We start from the raw sequence: 19,448 nt of genomic DNA on the forward strand, positions 1-19,448 counted from the left end.
CACATTCTTCTCTTTCTCCTTATATGGTAATTTTATATCGCCATATAAATAACAAACTTTCGTATCACTAATTTACTTGCAGAGAAAAAGTGGGTTTGATAAAAGCTAATTAAAAATTTGTCCAGATGTTTAATAAGTTTCTTACAAACTTTATTAAACATCTTCTCATAAAACTCTATTTTCTTTACAAAAAAGATAAATTTAATCACCCGATTGAGTTCAAATGAGTTATATATTTACTCCACGTACTGCTCTACAATGGATAGCTTAAAAAACAACTCAAAGGCAGCTGAATGGAATGATTGCTGAAGCTCAAAAATGCACATTAGAAAGTTGGATAGAAATCTAGTAATCTTTAAGGGATCATTTACTCTTCAACAGTAAACCACCTGTAATTTAAACCTGTAAGATGCCTTGAGCCCTATTTTGTTGAATTGTATTTTTACTGATGTCAAGAACCACAAATTACCTTTGTAACATACTTCAGAAAGCTGAAAATTAAGATCTATACAAGTGTATACACCAACTATGCATAAATAACATACTCGTGCAAGAAACTGTCTTGTCCACAACCACATGGCACCAATACCTAAACTTCCTTATTAGTTTTCAACCTTTATGTTTATTGGGAATTCCTTACTTTGGGAACTCACCTTATTCATGTGGATCTGCTTTTGGTACTGCTTCTGCTTCTCCAAAAATTGTTGATGTTGCTGCTGGATGACCAGCTGGGCCAAAGTACTCTGAGGAAGAGGAGCTGACTGGGTTCGATTCAGTGGCCTGTGACGAGGCAATTTCTGGGCAGCTCTTATGCCAGGTGACACTCTCTCCTTTGCTGCTAAAGGAGACTGTGGATGAAGAGGAACCGCTCCTGCAAAACAGAGACATTTCAGTCCCGTGTGAAGAACAAGCAACTGATAGTTCTAATAGGAGAGAAAGCTCTCAGCAAGAAGAGGGGTGTATACTGCAGAACTTTGCATCGGCGCTGATGCAGTGGGACATGTACCACGTGCCTCACCATGCTGGGAAGATCAGCAGCTGCAAAAGAATGTGATGAAGTAATCATTTTCTTTTTTCTGTGATCACTGAATTCTTTCAGGCTAACAGACTGAAGCAGAATCACTAAAGGGGGAAAACAAAGATGCTGTCCCTTGTTCTCCCACCCTTCCACTTTTCCCAACCGTTAGGATGTACCTGTATTAACACATTTAGTTCAATGTGAATACAAATGTCATTAAAAACATCTTAAATTATTATTGTGTTGAAGCCTTGATCATTACCAGTCACAAGTAGTTTTTGCTGTCTCATTTGTTCTTTCAGTAACAGATGCTGCAAGAGAGCTTGGTGGCTGCTATTTGGCTTTCCCTCCAAAGCAACGTGAGGATGAGTTGTGGATGGAGGAATGTTCCCCCCATACTGTCCAGCCAAGGCCACTCCTTGTCTGAGCGACTGGGTCTCCCCCTTCTGCTTTTCTTTGAATGACGACGAAGCCTGTCAAAGAACAATGGCACTGGTAACTCTTTTCATAGACCGGGCCAGTTATATCTCCGCTTGTTTAGATCATCTTACATCATACTTTTACGAATACATACAGAAGAAAAGGTTAACATCTCCATCTCACACTTTGACTGTGAGATGAAAAGGGAGGAAGAACATGCCAGTTAAATGTAACACTGAGAAACTGAGTAATGACACCACTTGAAAAAAATCAGTAATAAAAGCCAAAGCATAAGGAATTACTAGTTAGAACATTATTAATGAAAAGACAAGACCTGTCCTTAAAATTCCTGAAGACCTTCCCACAGCCTCCTGCACAGGAAAATATTGAGTTTGGAACAGGCAAGGCTTGGTTTTTCACATAACTTTCCATCAGACAGCAAGCCAGTTAACAAAGCAAAATAATTACCTGTAGTAGTGGGAAGCTATTACTTTTCCTGGAGCACTCCCTGACTCCCTGAAGGACAGCACAAATGTAAGTTTTACCCTTTGCAAAGTAAATCTGCATAGTTAAACTCTCATCTACAGAATCATCAAGAGCTGTTGTATGTGTGTAGCATTTTGAAGTGCCCTTATAAATTGCACAGTTACTGATTTAAAGCTTTTGGAAATTTTGGCTCTTCAGCACTGCAAATGTACTTGATATTTCTTTGTTCTTTGTTTATTTTTTTAAAAAAACATTTCTCAAAAGAACAGTTAAAGCAGAATAACATTTTTTTACAGCAAGAATAATAACCTAACAGATATAAGCATGTTGAAGTTTGCAGATAACCATTTATAGTATGCCATGGTAAAAACAGTATCTCTGATAATCTAAATTCCATAAATTCTAATGAGCCAAACCAAGGTTTTTGCTAATATTTTTTTGGGTGTATGCTTCCTTCACACTCTACTATCACCCTTCCCTGAAAAACAAACACCAAAGTAAACTTTACATTCAATTTGCAACTGCTTATTCTGGTAACAGAAATAAACATTACTTGCATAAATCAACCCCTTTGTTTTTTCTAATGCCAAAAGTAATATTTGGTGGTAGCTAGCCACATCAAAAGCTCATGATCTGAGTGAGAAAATTAAACATATTTTCATTTCCATTTTAATGTTATAAAATTACTTTGAAGCTAGTTATATTTTTTTGTGAAATAGCTAAGAAATTTTTGATTATATTGTCTGGAAACAATCTGAACTGATTTAAAGCTTACATGATTTTCTTTATGAAGTTCTACATCTGATGTTAAAATGTTGGCTTGCAGAAATATACTTTTGGTGAGAACAGCAAATGAACTGAAAAAGCCCTAAAATAACATGAAAATTTAACTTGAAGCTACATATAGAACTGGAATTAAGTAGCACTAATTACAAACCACAGTGGATGGTATAATTTTTTTTTTTTTATTATACCATGGAAAGCTGTATTTACACCCTAGAATTTTTATAAAGTCACCAATTCATGTTTTAAGAAATTTAAATTGCTAAAATTTCTTCAGAATTTATACACTATTGTATAGAAACACTATATAACTTACATCAGGATTTTTACATTTTTTGCTGGAAATCAGAAAAGGTAAGGTTTGAGCAGTGGCAAAATTTTCAGATATATTACTGGGCCTCAGATTTCACCTCTAGGTTACTGTAACCTGGTCTAGATGAAAAGATCCTTATCTTTCAGCATAGATTTACAGACATACCATGTCTGTGTTTTCATACATTTAATGTATTAATTTAACACATAGCTCTAAATAAAGGTGATTGCTACAGACTGAACAAAGTGCACATGAATATAACTTCATTAAGATACTAAGTGTTGTTCACACATCCGCTGCTTGTATTTGATAGCACACCCCTCAAATAACAAATCTAGATGCAGGAATACTAGATTCTTCCCCTCTCCAGCCCAGCTTAGGTTGCTACTAGAATCTTAGCAGGTAGGAGTGATTACATAATTTGAATGATCTCCTCATATACTTCTCACCATGTCTGAAATCTGTTATCTGATTTGAAGACATAAATGCAATGCACGTAGCCTCTACTTAGTTACGCTCCACACTGGCACTTGTTAATTAGCAACTAGAATGATTATTGCTTTCAAGTCATGGCTTTAAATGTTCAGATGTTGCCCAATGCAAAGAAAGGTCTGGTTCCTACTCTGAATTGCTTACGTTCCAAAATGCTAAAAAGAGAGAAGAGGCGGAAAGTAAGTTTTCTGGGAGCAAAAGTAGACAGGAAGGCTCGAGACTGGTTACTTACACTGATTTGAGGCTGCACTGCTGGAAGTCCCAAGGTAATGTTGGGCAGAGAAGGGGATGTGTACAGACTCAACAAGTTCACTGATTCATCCTGTATCAAAAGGTGTTGCTGTGAAACCAGATGCTGGAATAAAGGGGAAAAACAACAGAAGTATAATCTCTAAGGTTTTTATCTTGGTTACTTTACCCTCTCCATTCTGCTACATTGAAAGCCAGTTATGTATCATGCATTGGTTTGCATCCCAAATGGGTTCCAGATAAGAAAAAATACTGTCCCTATGAAAAAGCTCTTGATATTTTTTTTCTCACAAAAACAACTGATATATGTCTGGGATTGTTCTTTAGTTAGTAAATCAAATTTCCATGCAAAACCAAAATCTCGAGGATTCCTAAACCATCTCTTCTCATCAAATTCTCATCAGCTCAACATCAGTTCTTCTCATCAACTGCACTTTCACTACTAGTAACTCAAAGAGAATTTAGCCAATGAATTAAGGAGTATATCCAGCTGAATCAAAGGTGGCACAAATCCGGATGTACTAGACCTTTACTTTACTATGGTTGTTATAATTTTTGCTGTAAGGTATGAAATGTGGCTTCTACCTACCCCACATATTTTCTTACTCAGATTGTGATATGCAGATATTTCAGGAACATTATTTACTTCCACTGACATGGGAATTTTGGGTAGAAAGTGAGGTAGATTGCCACATCTGCCATTTAAAACAAATGTACTCTCTCTGTATGCATATATACAAAACCAGTGTCTTACCATTCTCTGGTGGTGGGATACCCCTCAGAGCTTCCCCAATTCCCTTCAAGTTAAAATCTTTAACACTTCTTTTGAAGCCTTTTGATATAATTTTCAAGGACATGGAATTGCTGATATATTTTTAATTACTGTTAAGTAAAACCAGACATTCTACAAAGATCACCCTCAGCCTTTCCATTCTAGATTCAATGAGAAAAAACATAAAAAGTTACATTACCACAACAGGAATCTTTTTGAAGCCTTTGCCTTTCTGCTTTAACAGTCATGTTTTTCAACATGTGGTCTAGTATAGTTGCTTGAATTACATTTTCTGTTTAACTCTTGCTTCCCTCCCAGAACTTTAACACAATAAGAGCTACAAAGGTCTTATTAGACTTAGGAACTCTGGCATGATATGGTCCCCAAGGGAACAACATCCTTGAAAAAGAATACCCTGTGTAACAGTATGACACAGTGACTGCTTTCTTCCCAAACAAAAAGCATATGGGACTCCAATAATAGACCACCTCCAAGAGGGATACTGCACACTCGGGCTTTGACTAAAGTAAATATAATAACTTGTCAAGCATGTTGTGGGGAGCTGTAGATTTTGCCCTGGACAAACCTGGAATATCAATTAACTCTGTAAAATACTTTGTGCTAATACAATGCAACTTCAGACCATCAATGAAAAGTGGTTAAGCACAAAAACACAGGATGTTATTCCAAAACATAACCTTCCTCATACAGTTTGTTTGGAGATACGACCTATCACTGAGACAATAACAGTAGAAGTCTATCTTTTCCTTTGGTACCTAGGGAATGTCAACAGATAGCATACAAAACAAAGCAGCTTCACTTGTATATTACATTAATTCCTGGCTAACAGTGTCTTGCCTCGATAGCATCCACCTTTGACCATGAACAAAACCAAGACTATGGAGATGTTATTGAGGGAGATTTAACTGAAAAAGGTCATTGTAGCAGCTCTAATGTGCCTCCTTGAATATAATCAAATTTGTAGCAACTGCAGCATCTATACAAAGCCACTTCAAAAATGCACATTTCCTCTTTGGTTTTCAGTATGCCACTATTAACTTCTAAGATTTGAATTAACAAACTAACAGTGACAGGGTGTATAGCAGTAAAACACATGCCCACATTAAGGTCAGGTGTGATAGTTTCATGAGGCAGAATCAATCATGTTATGTACCATGAGAGTTTAATGTTGAAAACAGGAATTTATTAGTAAGATCTTTTCCATCCAATTTCTAATACCACTGATAATCAGTCATTTTAATTTTGGTAAGTTACTGATTTTTTAAAACATTTTTAGGTAATATTAGCCTAAACACCAGTTAAACCTCATCTCCCAAAATAAGTTTAGTAGTCCATTGGCATAGATTAGGGTCCTGTGTGTGTTGAAGCACAAATGCATGACACCAGCTGTAGCTTCTCTTTTTTCACAGTTGACAATACCTTGAAATGATGGCACAAGCTGAAGTTGCCAGCAGTGCCATTTGGCAGCACAATGGCTAAGCCATGGTCCTCATCCTACACACAAACTTGATGGTTTGGGTTGGCACCTAAATTACCTCAAAGAGCAACTTGCCCTACTTGTTCCTCTGTATACTCACTGGGTCCACGGATTCTGCTTCCTGACACTTCAAATAGCCTGTCAACAGTTACGTTCTTTCTTAAAACAGAGTACAATAACTAAATGTAACTGCACGATGATCAGTGAGTTTATTTATTGCACTTCTGTTGTGCTACTGGGACCTGTTGAGAAGCAGGAACACCTATTTCATGCGTGCATGCTTGTATGCTTTTGTACATTAGGAGAGGAAGAGGAAATGGATTGGCTTTAATACTTTTCCATTGTGGAGCTACAGTAAGGTTGTCATAGCTTTGAATATTCTCTACTTACATTCTTATTTCTTAAGGCTTAAGGCTTGTAATTAATTAGACTCTCTTCACATACATTTGAAGCAAACCTCACTAGCTGGTCAGAAACCTATATATTTTTCCACTAGCCACTTGCAAAGAGCAGCTCAAGGAGCTGAGTATCAGAAACACAGTGCTGTGGGATTGCCCAAATCAAGTATGCATTTATCTGCCATGGATGTAATTTATGTCTCCTGTATAATCAGGTGATATTCTAGGAAAAGTTTCTTGCCAAAGTACAAATGAAAGAAAGAAAATGACCCGAAGCTTGCTTACACCAATTGGAAACTTTCCATTGCCTTCCATGGCTTTTGACCAGGCTGTAAATGCCTAAAATTAATCATTCCACATGACTAAGGTAAGTTGTCCCTCTGAACTCAAGGGACATACTGTGCAGGGGCTCAATCCTGCTTGCATTTCTCATGCAAGTAAGATTGAGCCCCGGCACAGCAGGTGACCTGAAAGTGTACAGCATGCTACAAGAGACAAATAGCTACTGCGGTGAACCTTGATGATACTGGAGACAACTGGGCCTAATAAAAACAGTATTTTATTTATAAGGTCCAACTAAAATCTTGAGTATAACTTTCAAGTTTCATATAATGAGACCAGTGTTTTCACAAATGGTACTGAAAGTACCACTAAGGGAACTGTGATAGTAAAAGATTATCTGCAAAAATGTAGCATTTGCAGCACACCTTTGTTCATTCAAAAAAAATGTAACTGTCTGCCCACCAGACTGTCTACTCCAGAAGGTAAGTCACTTAAAAGTCTCACTATTCAAATGGATATGGTAAAAATACTTCAAAAATCTGTTTCATTACTGATAATGCTCTAATTCTCTCTATGCACTTGAGTGTAATAATTTATAGTATTGACTCATGTTTTACTGGTAAATGTCTCTCTGTCATAGCAACCTGTTTTCCCTAGCAAGAAGTGTTTTATTTGCTGCCATGAAAACCACGGCTATCCACCCACTCAGATATGAGCACAACACTTACTGCAAATGTCACAACAACAATTATGAAACAGCAGCAATGTGAGTCATGCAGGATTACAGCAAAACAAGTGATATTTTGGGTGATTTTGGAACACTTATCCTATTATTAGAAACTTCTGTACTCTGTGAATCTGATGAAAAATTGATTAGATATATAGCCTTTGAGAGCTGGCAGCTAATGCTGAACTAGAAAAGAGATACGTAGGTGTTTTGCTGCTGTTAAACTACCAAAGAAAATCCCACTGAAATAAAAATGCACTGAAGCTGAGATTTATGGAAAAATGTTTGAGCCTACAGGACCACAGTATTATGCGTCAAGTAAGCAGAGAGGTAAAGAAATCCCCAACTGGATCTAGAAATGGAAGCCTGTAGTTTCAGCTTCTTAGCACACTTCCAACAAGCTAAGAGAGTGACTCCAGCACACAGAGCTCAACTTCTAAAGGACCTTTTTAGGCTTATTTGAGCATCTGTGATTGTATGGTGGGGCTATAATTTTTGATGTCTGTCACAGTAATGGTAAATGATATGCAATGTGGTGGTCTATTAAAACCGGAATATAAATCTGCTGGTTATTGCTGCAGCCTCTCAAAACCTCCCCAAACAGAGACTGCCAGCCTGAGCAGGTTGCATGCACGCCTGATGGTGGTTCAACACTGTGGGCAAATGTCCAGAAAATATAACAGGGAAAGCAACAAGCACTATACCAGTGTGATACATTTTTTGCTTTGCATTTTGTAGTATCCTCCAGTCAATAAAAGATCCAGTTGGCCAAAATTTGCTGTTTAATACAGCACTAACACCCACATATTACAAAAGTCTATCTAAAACATTCACAATATTAAAATATACTATTTAATTCCTAGGATTTGATCTAATCCAAATGATGGACCTTACTCTGCATTATTTAAATATCTTTGCAATCACATACAGGGGGGCTATGAGGCAAGACCACATGTTAGCCATCAATGCAATTTTTTTTTCTTTTTGGTTACGGGCCAGAGAGAGGCTACTAATCAGTGTGCAGAGGTCACCCACCTGCCCCCTGGATCATAGTTCACACACACAATTAATTCATTATGGGGAAAAGTCACTGCTGGAGGTTTAAATGCCCATTCCAGGTTTTTTTTGAGGTGAATGTCCTGCCACTGACCTGGAGAAATAGCTCCATTAGCTAAAACTCTTGTTAAATCACATTTTCTTATGCAATTTTTCTAACATAAACAGCATAAAACAACAATTAATAGAAAGCTTTGCCACCAAAGCAGGAATTGCTGTAAGTATAGTCACTGGATACAGAATATTGTAGAATTTGATTCTATCTTAGTTGCATTACTTTACTGTCCCTTCACAATACTGCCACAGACAGTATGTCTTAGGCATGTTATCTATGAGGTTTATCATAACTGATTTACCATCTGCATCCCTGTTGTTATAGGCGTAAATGCATGAAACAGAACTAGGAGTAGGTAAGATTCCTTCCACGTACAATCTCACTTCACAAAACAAGTATCAAAGACTCCTGGCATGTCAGTCATGTTGATAAGTACTGCCCTGATAAGGAAACTGAGGAACAGTAAAATAAAAGACAGAGGTGAAAAAGGATTTAGTCACCTAACTCCAATACTATAATTAAACAAAACTACTTCGCCAACCATCTGAATCTAGGACCACCTTAACTCATATGCCTTGGGGTCATCGATGCCTAGATCACTCTTTTGCACGTGAAAAAGTTCTTCATCAGCATTTAGCACTGTCCACCTCCTCAGGTTACCTCAGAAGCTAATTCCGCAATACAGATGCTTCCAAGTTCCTTCCATAGCTCCTTCTCATTCTTCCAGTAGCATTACTGCTGCTTTTGTCTGGACTTTTGTTACCAGAGTCTCCTGAACATGCATCTCTTATATGAAGATGTATCTCATATATAACATACTCTGATGTCGGCTGGAGTGTCCTGGTATCCCTGATAACTACATCTTCTGCAATTACTGCAATAGTGAGTATAATCAAATTGAAGTCTCAAATCTTTCCAGTCTAGAAATGTGAGCAATTATCTACACGACAAAGGGTCTCACCTCAGCTTGAATATTAGATGGCAAAACTGAGGTTTCGTTTTCTGTTATACTGCTGGTCGGGCCATTGCTTGGGGAACTGGAACCTGATCCAGGGGAGCTGCTACTGACCGAAGATTCTGAAAAACAGATTAAGCACACATGAATTTCACACTGGAAAGGAACACGTGATCTTGATTAATTGCATACACTTTGCAGCACAGGGGTTTTCTGCTGTTGAAAAGTATCTATCAGTTATGAATGAGCTATTTACTTATGTTAAAGATTTTTAATTCATCCTCTATTTCTTTTGGTTTTTCTTTGACAGTGCTAACTTATTCATCTCTCCCCTTCTGATCTGTCTGCTTCACAAAGCAAGTCTTTACAATTTACTGTTCCCACAAAGAGGTATGATACTCAGGCAGAGATACAGACATAGAACTTGTAATGAGTAAAAAGAAAAGAAAGTCTTTTCTTTCTAATTGCAAAGAGTCCTGCCTCTGTAAGAGATCAAGATGACAGAGATAGTAGGCTTACAAAGGTCATGATAACATGTCATCAATTCATGAGGCCTTCTGCCATCCCCTTTCTAAACAGATGAACCCGTTGTGGACTAATGATACATATGCAAGCAATAATGGCTAAATATACACCACTTTCACTACATCTTTGGTGCAAATATGAAGGAATAATTACAGCAGACAAAAAATCTTAAATAGCATTTGAAAGGCTGTACGTTACCTTGATTTAAAATTTCCCGAGTTCTGTCATAAGATAAAGGGGTAGAGGATGATCTTGTTATGTATTGTTGTATTGAGTTATTCTAATCCTACACCAATATAAATTAAATTTATATAACGGAAACAGTTAACAAGGTTAAAGATGGAAGAGCACAGCATCAGAAGAGGTAAGTCTGTTTCATGGGAATAGCTTTCAAATTAAAGTACTCGAGACGTTAAAATAATTCCTATGTAAATGTGGCAATAAATACTCTATAGCCACTTCTTTGCTCCTTCACTCTTTCTGCCTCTCTTCACATGCAAAAATATATCCTCACTTTGACTGAAATTACCCGGAAATTTCCTAGCTGTTTCTTGGACCTGCTGCTCTCTCCTACTACAGCTGACTTTGCTTTACTGAGGTGAATCTGTACCCAGCTATACTAACTGGCCAGGTAAAGTTCTTGCTTCCTATTCTCATTAGTTTTCATAGAAGAGCAGAAACACAAACGTATTCTTTTTTCTCACTTTTAGACATTTAAATAAAGGGCTATTTTCAGTTAAAAGAATAAAAAAGGCGCAAAAGGCTACAGCCAGAAATGTTTGATCAGGGAAATTTTGATTATGAAAGGTGCAAAATGCAAAATGTCATATAGCCAATATTAATAATTATAATGGCAATCCGTAAGGCCCTGAATTACTGTCAGAGCTAGGAAGAGAACACATTTTTTTTTTCAGGTTTCTGCTATTTCAATGGCTGCAGAAAAAAACCCTCCTGTGATAAGTATTTTGTTTTATACTTTACTTTTGAGTGCACAAAATATAAAGAAACCAGCTAAAACTAGGGAAGTGGCAATCAAGAATCTTGTGAGAGCCTTGGCAAATGAAAATAATAGATTAGCTGTAAAATATTCTAATCTGGAAATAATTTATAGGGCAATTACCTTATTTAGTTACTTTCACACTTGCATTCACATCCACGTCCCAGTTTTACAAGTGACATACTGTGAAGAGTTGTCACAAGAATTTAATGTATGGGGACACTGATGTGAACTTGTTCATGTTGTACTTCCATTTTGGTGTGACATAATTCTGATATACTAAGTGAATTCAGATACATGTCTGACAGACTAGTAACAGTAGGTTGCATAAACAAGTGGCCTGATTGTAACATCACTTGAACAAGCCATGAAGCTTGTTCAAGTACTCTGCAATACCAAACATGAATGAAAGCCTTAGCACCCATGGTGCATCTACCCTGTCACTTTTTAAGTTCAAGGGCAGGAAAAATATTGAAAAGAAATACTACTTGATGACAAATTTTTTTCCACTTTTAATCTCCCCCTATATGCATAATTCTGTATTTTTACATGCTAAAATTTCCCTTTCAATTACTGAGAATACTTACTATCTACTATGACCAATAATATACCACTGAATATTTAAACATTTCAATTCTTTCTTGTCAGAAAACAGTTTAGTGAGCCCCTACATCAAAACCAACTAATCTTGACATTTCAAACAAGAGAAACCAGAGGGATAGGGCCAAACACAAGATTCCAAAATGTCCTTGATTAACCTGAGCAATAACAGATAGGTGGTTCTGTGCCTGCTATTTGCATCTGCATTTTCCATGGGACTTGGGAAGTAGTAGATGCAAGATTCAAAATGTACAGAGACATAAATTAAGGGAAGAAACTATTCTTGTTTTCTCCTTTGATGTCCTTTGCCACCAAGAGTCTACCATTTATTTGTTCTTGTACTCGCTCTTGTAAGGTACTGGTTTACAAGCTGTTTTGAAAGTATGGCTTTCAAATTGACAGACTTTTTAGTAAGTGGTGGAAAGCTGTAGATTACAAGCTATTTATACACAACCATTTATTTAATATGTTTTTCAGCAGCAGAAAAAAAAAAAAACAACAAACAATCTTTTGTTTAGCAAACAGTTTCAATTCCAAAACCCCATAACTATTCTGTTGGCAGTCACAGCTGATACAGAGTTTCTCCATTCTTAATTACCTGTCACCTCAAAGAGACGCTTCTTGAATGAACTGACAACATTTCCATCCTTCCTCCTGAGTAAAGGACTGCTTCTCCTTTCTGTCACCTTTTGTTTTAACCTTGAACGTACCTTCAAATTGGGTTCTGAAGCTGTAAATGAAGAGAAAAAAAGAAATGATTATAAATCAAATTACTGCTTTGTGTGAGTTACCACTGACATTCCCTGCAGGACCTCATCTGATCCAAGGAGAGCTTGGAGGCAGAGATTTTACTGCCCATCCTCCCCAGCCATCCTGCTGATCCTTATACAACTCCATTTCAGATTGGAGGCTAGGGAAGAGAGGAAGGGAGCTGAAAAGCTTTGGATCCCAGTATTTTCTCATCCCATTTTGACTCTGAAGTTACCCATTATTTATTGTTAATATAATAAGTATTAATTAGATATGAATGTAACTTTTATTCTACATCATTTTTATCTCTCTTGTACGTGAAAACTTGGATGGAAATACAGCTTGGAACTTGGAACCTTATAAATGGATTATGGTCTGATGACAGAAATAGAGAGAAGCCTCCACTGGTGCCTTTGATTTCTCTTAGAAATATAAATTATGACAAGCCTTGTTGGCAGAACATTTCTTGGTCAGCAATTTTAGGCCCAGAACTTCAACGTTTTCTGAGTAGCACACCAAACAACAAGATTTATGAGAGTGTCCTAAAAACATTTACACAGAAAAATATATGCTCTGAAAGTGAAGAAGTCAGACATTTTCAAAAAACCTCAGATCATATTTAATGCACCTTGGGCAAGTTCCACCTTTGTTTCCTAAATGGATACGGTCTTTTCATATGAAGGCCAGAGATGAAGCTCTGCTGTGCTTTTTATTTTGTGATATTTTTAGCATGATAAAATGTTTCGTGTACTCATTTATCTGTTCTAAGTAAACCCTCTATCAAAAAGACTGCTAAGAGCTAGTGAAAGATAATTGTGGAATAGCATTTGTTTATATTTCCCTTTCTGGAACTGAGGCTTGGCTAAGCAGTATCTCAAAATAGAGAGCTGGAAACTAGGATCAGTTCTCTCTCCTATGCACAGATATAAGCCCAGCCCTAAAGAAAGAGCAAGAGTTACCAGAAAAACCAAATAAATGAAATCTCCATTCAATTCAGCATTATACTGTTTCTCACTTTGGGGCAGGAACTCAATCCTACACTTCTAATTCCAGTTCCTGCCCGGCATGTAATATTGCAGATCTATTTCCTACTGTCCCACTTGCTCCCTCAGGGATAGGGACATTGGAAATGCTCACGCGAGAGCCAAGGAGCAGCGCCTTCGCTGGAGTGCTGCTGTAACCTGCAGTGCCTGCAGTCACGCGCTGGCCTTTGTCACGTAGGGCATCGCTCTTGGCAAGCGCTCCCTTCTAAGTGGTCTCTGCCTTAAGTGTATTTCAGACCAAGAGGCTAGCAAAACACTGGAAATTTTTAATATAACAATATTAACAAGAAATTTCCTTCTTACCAGTTACTACCATTATTAAGACAAATGGTTCTAGTGATGGAGTACAGATGACTTATTTTCTAAGCCACCATTTGCTATGAAACTGAAAATATAACAAACAGTGGGCTAAGATTACACTACATGCTTTCATCACAGATCTCACACAGGTAGGATGACATTTGGAAGAAAAGGTGCTCACTCCTTCTGCACTTAAGGTTATTTCAATTTATACTCTTCCATACTCTTAAAATTTAGGAGAATATTTCCATACTTGTGACAGACTAATGTGATACAAATCCTCTGCAACATTCACTGGAGAAATGCTCCACTTCTGTATGAATGTTTCCTGCTCAGTCACAGTGATTGCTTTTCTATTTTTACCACATTCACATCATATTCTGCATCTGAATCAATCATAAAAGCAGAGAAAGCAGACCTTTATGTCAGTGTCTGAATTTATGAGCCATCTGAGAGGATAGCCCTTGCATGAAAGATTAAGATAATTTTAAAATGGAAATAATCAATTTTAAAATGAAAAAGCATGGAGAAGAGTGGCTTTTAAATTATAAAATAAACCTCCCAATAAAAAATAAACCAAAGTTTGAAGACAGTGTTTGCTTCAAATACTGGCTTTCTTAAATGTCTCCCATGAGATACTGCCAGCTCATAACATGCTACCAGCAAGGACTCCGTGGCTGACAATAAGAATTCAGGTTTCGGTGCACTAAATATATAAATTTAACCAATTTGAGGATGTCTGCTCCAATGGATGAAATGCAGAACTGGGAAGTGGTTTCTTGCTACTCATCTGTGGCTGAGGCACTCACTTGGTGCATGACTGTAGAGATCACTGTACCATCCTGCCCCAGCAAAGTTGAAGCAGAATTGTTGTTTACTGCAACAGGTATGGATCACAACAGCAATCCTATTCACTTCAGTGCATTCCTACATGAAGGCAGTAATAACACTTCTATAATTGCCAACTCTCTTCTGATAGTTAAAAAGGCAAAATCAAGTGTTTTAAGCTTAATGGATAGAGCTGTGGATTAAAATTATAAATGTATATACATAAATATATGCACACAGACTGTCCCAAAGCACATATATGAGATTATTTAGAAATTATTTTAATCCTTTAAACTCTGAAATGCAAACAAGTGAGTAAAATGTGAAAATAAATTTTTCAAACTTTTTTTTTTTTTTAATTAAATTGTTCCCTTAGTATTTGCAAGGTACTTGGAAAGCCTTAGTGGCAAATGGTGAATAATTATTATAATTAATCTGCCTTATGTTTCCAATGAACATTTGGTTCAATATTTTAACTGGTGATTCTTATAAGTGGTCTATAGAGGGGTAACGGTCAAAATAACTGTCTTGCATTAGCCACTCCTGTAAGTATTTCTGATGCACATTATTGGCACCTTTGTTCCACTTAATTATTAGCATCTTTGCTCATCTTAATCCACTGCCAAGGCTGTCTATGTTCATAGAATCATAGAATGGTTTGGATTGGAAGGGACCTTAAAGATCATCTAGTTCCAATCCCCCTGCCATCAGCAGGGACACCTTCCACTAGATCAGATTGCTCAAAGCCTCATCCAACCCGGCCTTAAACACTTCCAGGGAGGGGGCATCAACAACTTCCTTGGGCAACCTGTTCCAGTGTCTGACCACCCTTACAGTGAAGAACTTCTAATATCTAATCTAAACCTACCCTCTTTCAGTTTAAACCCATTTCCCCTTGTCTTGTCATTAGTTGACCTTATGAAAAGTCCCTCCCCAGCTTTCTTGTAGGCCCCTTCAGGTATTGGAAGGCCGCTATAAGATCTCCCCGGAGTCTTCTCTTTTTCAGGCTGAACAGCCCCAACTCTTTCAGTCTGGCTTCATATAGCAGGAAAGAACTAAGTAGCTGTACTGTGAAAAGTAGAAAATATACAAGCTTCTATAGAGGTACACATTAATTTCATCACAACTATCACTGCTCAGGTGAAATAAAACTGTTATCTCCTGAGAAACATGATACTGAAACACAAGCATGAGAGACATGAAAATGATTTGGTGAAGTTATTATGTCCTGTACTCCACTTGGTTTGGTATTAGCAATTTGCAGATACTAGTATTAAAGAATATAGCCTGGGGCCAAATTGCTCCCAAATGAGCCGAGTTTTTTTTGATAGGGCTTTGCTTCACTGTTTCTTTTTATTAAACACCCAGAGATATTTAAGAAGAAGGGATAAAAATCCTTTCTATGCATGGGGAGAGGACATATATATGAAGGGAATGTAAAAGATAATAATGCACTACTTTCTGATGGTTCCTGGAACATAGTACTACTTTTGTATCAGAAGAGCGTGTGCCAACTTCAAATCAGCATTTAATGAACCCAGGCAGGAAATGGGGGATGGGAGATGATGCATAATGAGCAGGTCCTCATCTTGAGGCTAAAGCCATATATAGGAAACCTGAAGAGCAGAAAGTGAGCTTTTGTCCAGACTCCGAAAGGCTCTAAAGTGAAAGCATTTCCTTTTCCTCACTGGCAGGCTGGCTTAGAAAAGCTGTGGGGCAGCTGAGGTAAGTGATGCTAAATTTGGCGACAAGGATTCCAAGGACAGCATGAGCAACAGCAGCAAAATTCCTATCTTACTTGAGAAAGATAAATTGTTCCCTATTGCCCAAGCAATAGCTGTTATCACTAAGATCGTTTTGAAACAATAATTTGGACTCCTCTAACATAAAATTAAGTCAACAGAAACAATTAAGAAACAAAGACTTAATGATCTTAAATTAAATCTTCACTGTTATTCTCCATTTCTTCAGCTGTTTGTTGTTTTGGGTTTTTTAAAGCTGTGAAGGATCCTACATTATACTGATTTGAATATATTCTATGCTGTGCTCCACGCAGGAGTTCTTAATTGTTATTTCCTGCCAAGTATCAATAAAGGAATACATAGGTAAGGAATCTTTCTTTTTTCACATCATATAGGTTGTTATGACCATCCATGCCTGAGGTAGCTTAAAGTCTAAGTTATAGGACAAAAGGATGATGTACATGTATAGACCATAAGAGGTACAAGAGAAAATAATGAGATGGTACTGGTTAGCATGATGGTGGTATTGCCAGCATACCAGTGCTTTATCCTTTGGCAAGTTTCTTTCTAGCACTGTGGCAACTGAGAATTTTCAAGAAGATACTGAATGTGGATAAGGAGATACCTTTGAGACCTCTGCTGTGATTTCACTTGAAGCAGGAAGAGCAGAATGGGAGAAAATACACTGTGAAGAGATCCTAATTTCATTGGGTCCATTGCATAGCACAACAGACTGCTGGGCCATGCTGCAAGGCTCCCAGTCGCCGTAACAGACACAAATAACAAAAGCAGGCTGCCTGTCTGTGTCATGTCAGGACCTGGAGATCAAGGATAAAGCCAAATCCCACCTCACTACTGCACCATGACAATAGCCAAAAGAGGCCTATCTAAGGTTCCTAAGAAGCTAGCCTGTGAGTCAAGTGCTAGGGAGAAACTTCCCAGTTTTCCCCTCAGGGATGTGGGTAGAATGAAAGGCACAAGACACTCATATGCACCATCAGAAAGGACAAATGAGGAGATAGTCTCAGCTTCCTCACCAGAACCATGAATGCAACCAAAGCCAGGCAGAAAGTTAGAAAACACAGGTCAGGTGCCAAAACTGTTTCCAGCTTCCTCAGCTGCCTTGTGGAGAGCTGAAAATGAGTTTGTACTTCTGAGAGACCTGACGGTCTCACAACCTTTCCCCTGCTGCATATGGTTACTGCAGACATGTAAATAGTCTCTGCTCTGCATGGAGTTTCTGACTTCTGCTCTGCCTTCCTGTATGTAGCCACAGACTGTTTCAGCCACCTCCACACAGCTGAATATATTAGGCATCAGCAAGATGAGCAGTAACTTTTTGTTTTCATACATGACTGACTGACATTTGCTGCAGAAGGCCACATCCTGATACAAGACAATACTAGACAACGAACACAGGCGACATCCTTCCCACTGGCTGACAGACAGGGAGATACCAGAGTGTAGTACAATTTGGTAGGTTCAATGACTTCTAAATTCTGGTAATTTAAAATGCCATTTCTGAAAGAGTTTTAAATTAGATTCAAGAGACTGAAAGCCATTTACACATGGCCTCTAAAGGTCTTCCAAGAACTACATGGACCCGACCACTGGGTGGTCCCAACAAGGCGGGAGCACCAGATACAGCAGTACAGGATGGAGACACTTAGTTTTTCTGGTTTGCACCACCTAATGCGTTTTCAGCATATACCAAAACTGTTTCCTGTACAACAATTTGCTTTAAGGGGAATGGCAGTCATATATGAAACCTTTTAGTCTTTTGCTTTATTTTACTTTTGTAAAAGGTACAATTCTTTATTTATTCAGACTAAGGTAAATATCCCTTCTCCAAATAAAAAAAACAGGTTTAGTGAAACACATGGTAAAAGAGCTAATTAGATTAGAGGGGATCTCACAGCCCTTCAGCTCTTTTCAGGCTAAGGAAGCCAATTTAATAAGATTAGGAATTTTTCATTGATTTCCTAAAGGTTAAAAAATGAAATATTCCCTGAAGCTGTTTTAAATATTTAACTTTTCCTTGTTATTCACTGCAGTATGTATGAAAAATAAAATTTCTGTTTTATTATCCATGCAAACAAGTGTCTTCTTTCTAGGAATGATTTATTGAGTTAGATGTAGGAATTACTTCATGTACTGCTTGCATTTAGCCAGAATTAGAGATCTTTATACTTTTCATGAAAGGCTGATCAGTGTGATATATTTCCTGTTGATATGCACGTAACCTCTGAGGCAAAATAACAGGTCTCTTGATAGAATTCTTAATAATTTCTATTCCTCAGCACAGAAACAGCATCTCCTTGCATTTGCACCAACTGGGCTATATAGCGGTTTCAATGAGGCCATGTTTTCACTGGGCTTCCTGAGTCCTCCTTACAGGTCAAGTCTGCCAAAACCATGGCATATTATTGCTATGTCAGGTCCATCTTAATCTTCTTCCATGTAAACTCAGATTCTTTTGCAATAATAAATAGGCTATTAAAAGCAAATGATACTAAACTGTCTTGAAACATAGACTAAAAGAACAAGGATATTTTAAAATTAATTCTCATCTTCCCTGTATATCTTCAAATTTGCACTTTTATAGCACTTATGGGAACCAAATCACATCTGAGTTCTCAGGAGGTGTAGAGGAGAAAGAAGAAAATGAAACAGATCATTTAATAGAGGGCATCCCTCATTTGAATGGTAATAACCAAATTTAGATATGCATGACTGGCAGTCCTTCTGGTTAAGTCTCCACTGGTTATTCTCGCCCCCACTTCTGACCATTTACCCATGTCTAGCTGGGAAGAAGTAATGGGAATATAATACCATACTTTCTGCAAATATAGCAAATGCCACTCTTCAGCCTAAATCCTCCTCCAACATCCACTGAATCACTGATTTTGCACAAGAAAAAAATACATTCTTCAGTGAAGAAGTGCCAGAGATAACCTCCTAGCCCCAAAAGTTGAGGCTTCTGTGGGGTCACAATTTGACCCCTAGATACATGATTATTTTTTTACAAAAATAATCATGTTCATGATTACGTTGTTCCCAAGCTTCATACAAGAAGGAATTAGTTAATAGGGTGATTAAATCCCACAGATTTCAATCTAGGAAGATATTCAGCAGTGATAACTCATTGATGGCAGGCAA

At 37.6% G+C, this 19,448-nt stretch overlaps 1 protein-coding gene across 11 annotated transcripts in view; it reads right to left on the reverse strand.

Annotated features, from left to right (window-relative positions):
• HDAC9 (histone deacetylase 9) overlaps positions 1-19,448 on the reverse strand; it is a 93,741-nt gene that overhangs the window by 10,519 nt on the left and 63,774 nt on the right. For 6 of the 11 annotated variants that reach the window (XM_010172982.1, XM_029086215.1, XM_029086217.1 and 3 more), the window contains 4 exons: positions 9,511-9,626; positions 3,745-3,867; positions 1,281-1,491; positions 654-871 (listed from right to left, as the gene is read on the reverse strand). In XM_010172982.1, the coding sequence (XP_010171284.1) occupies positions 654-871; positions 1,281-1,491; positions 3,745-3,867; positions 9,511-9,626 (668 nt within the window). Of the gene's footprint in view, positions 1-653; positions 872-1,280; positions 1,492-3,744; positions 3,868-9,510; positions 9,627-12,224; positions 12,357-19,448 lie in introns of all 11 variants that reach the window. The other 5 variants (XM_029086211.1, XM_010172977.1, XM_029086214.1 and 2 more) reach the window with 1 other exon arrangement.

Source organism: Antrostomus carolinensis, unplaced genomic scaffold (genome assembly GCF_000700745.2).
Source record: "Antrostomus carolinensis isolate BGI_N321 unplaced genomic scaffold, ASM70074v2 scaffold2448, whole genome shotgun sequence".
Lineage (NCBI taxonomy): Eukaryota > Metazoa > Chordata > Aves > Caprimulgiformes > Caprimulgidae > Antrostomus > Antrostomus carolinensis.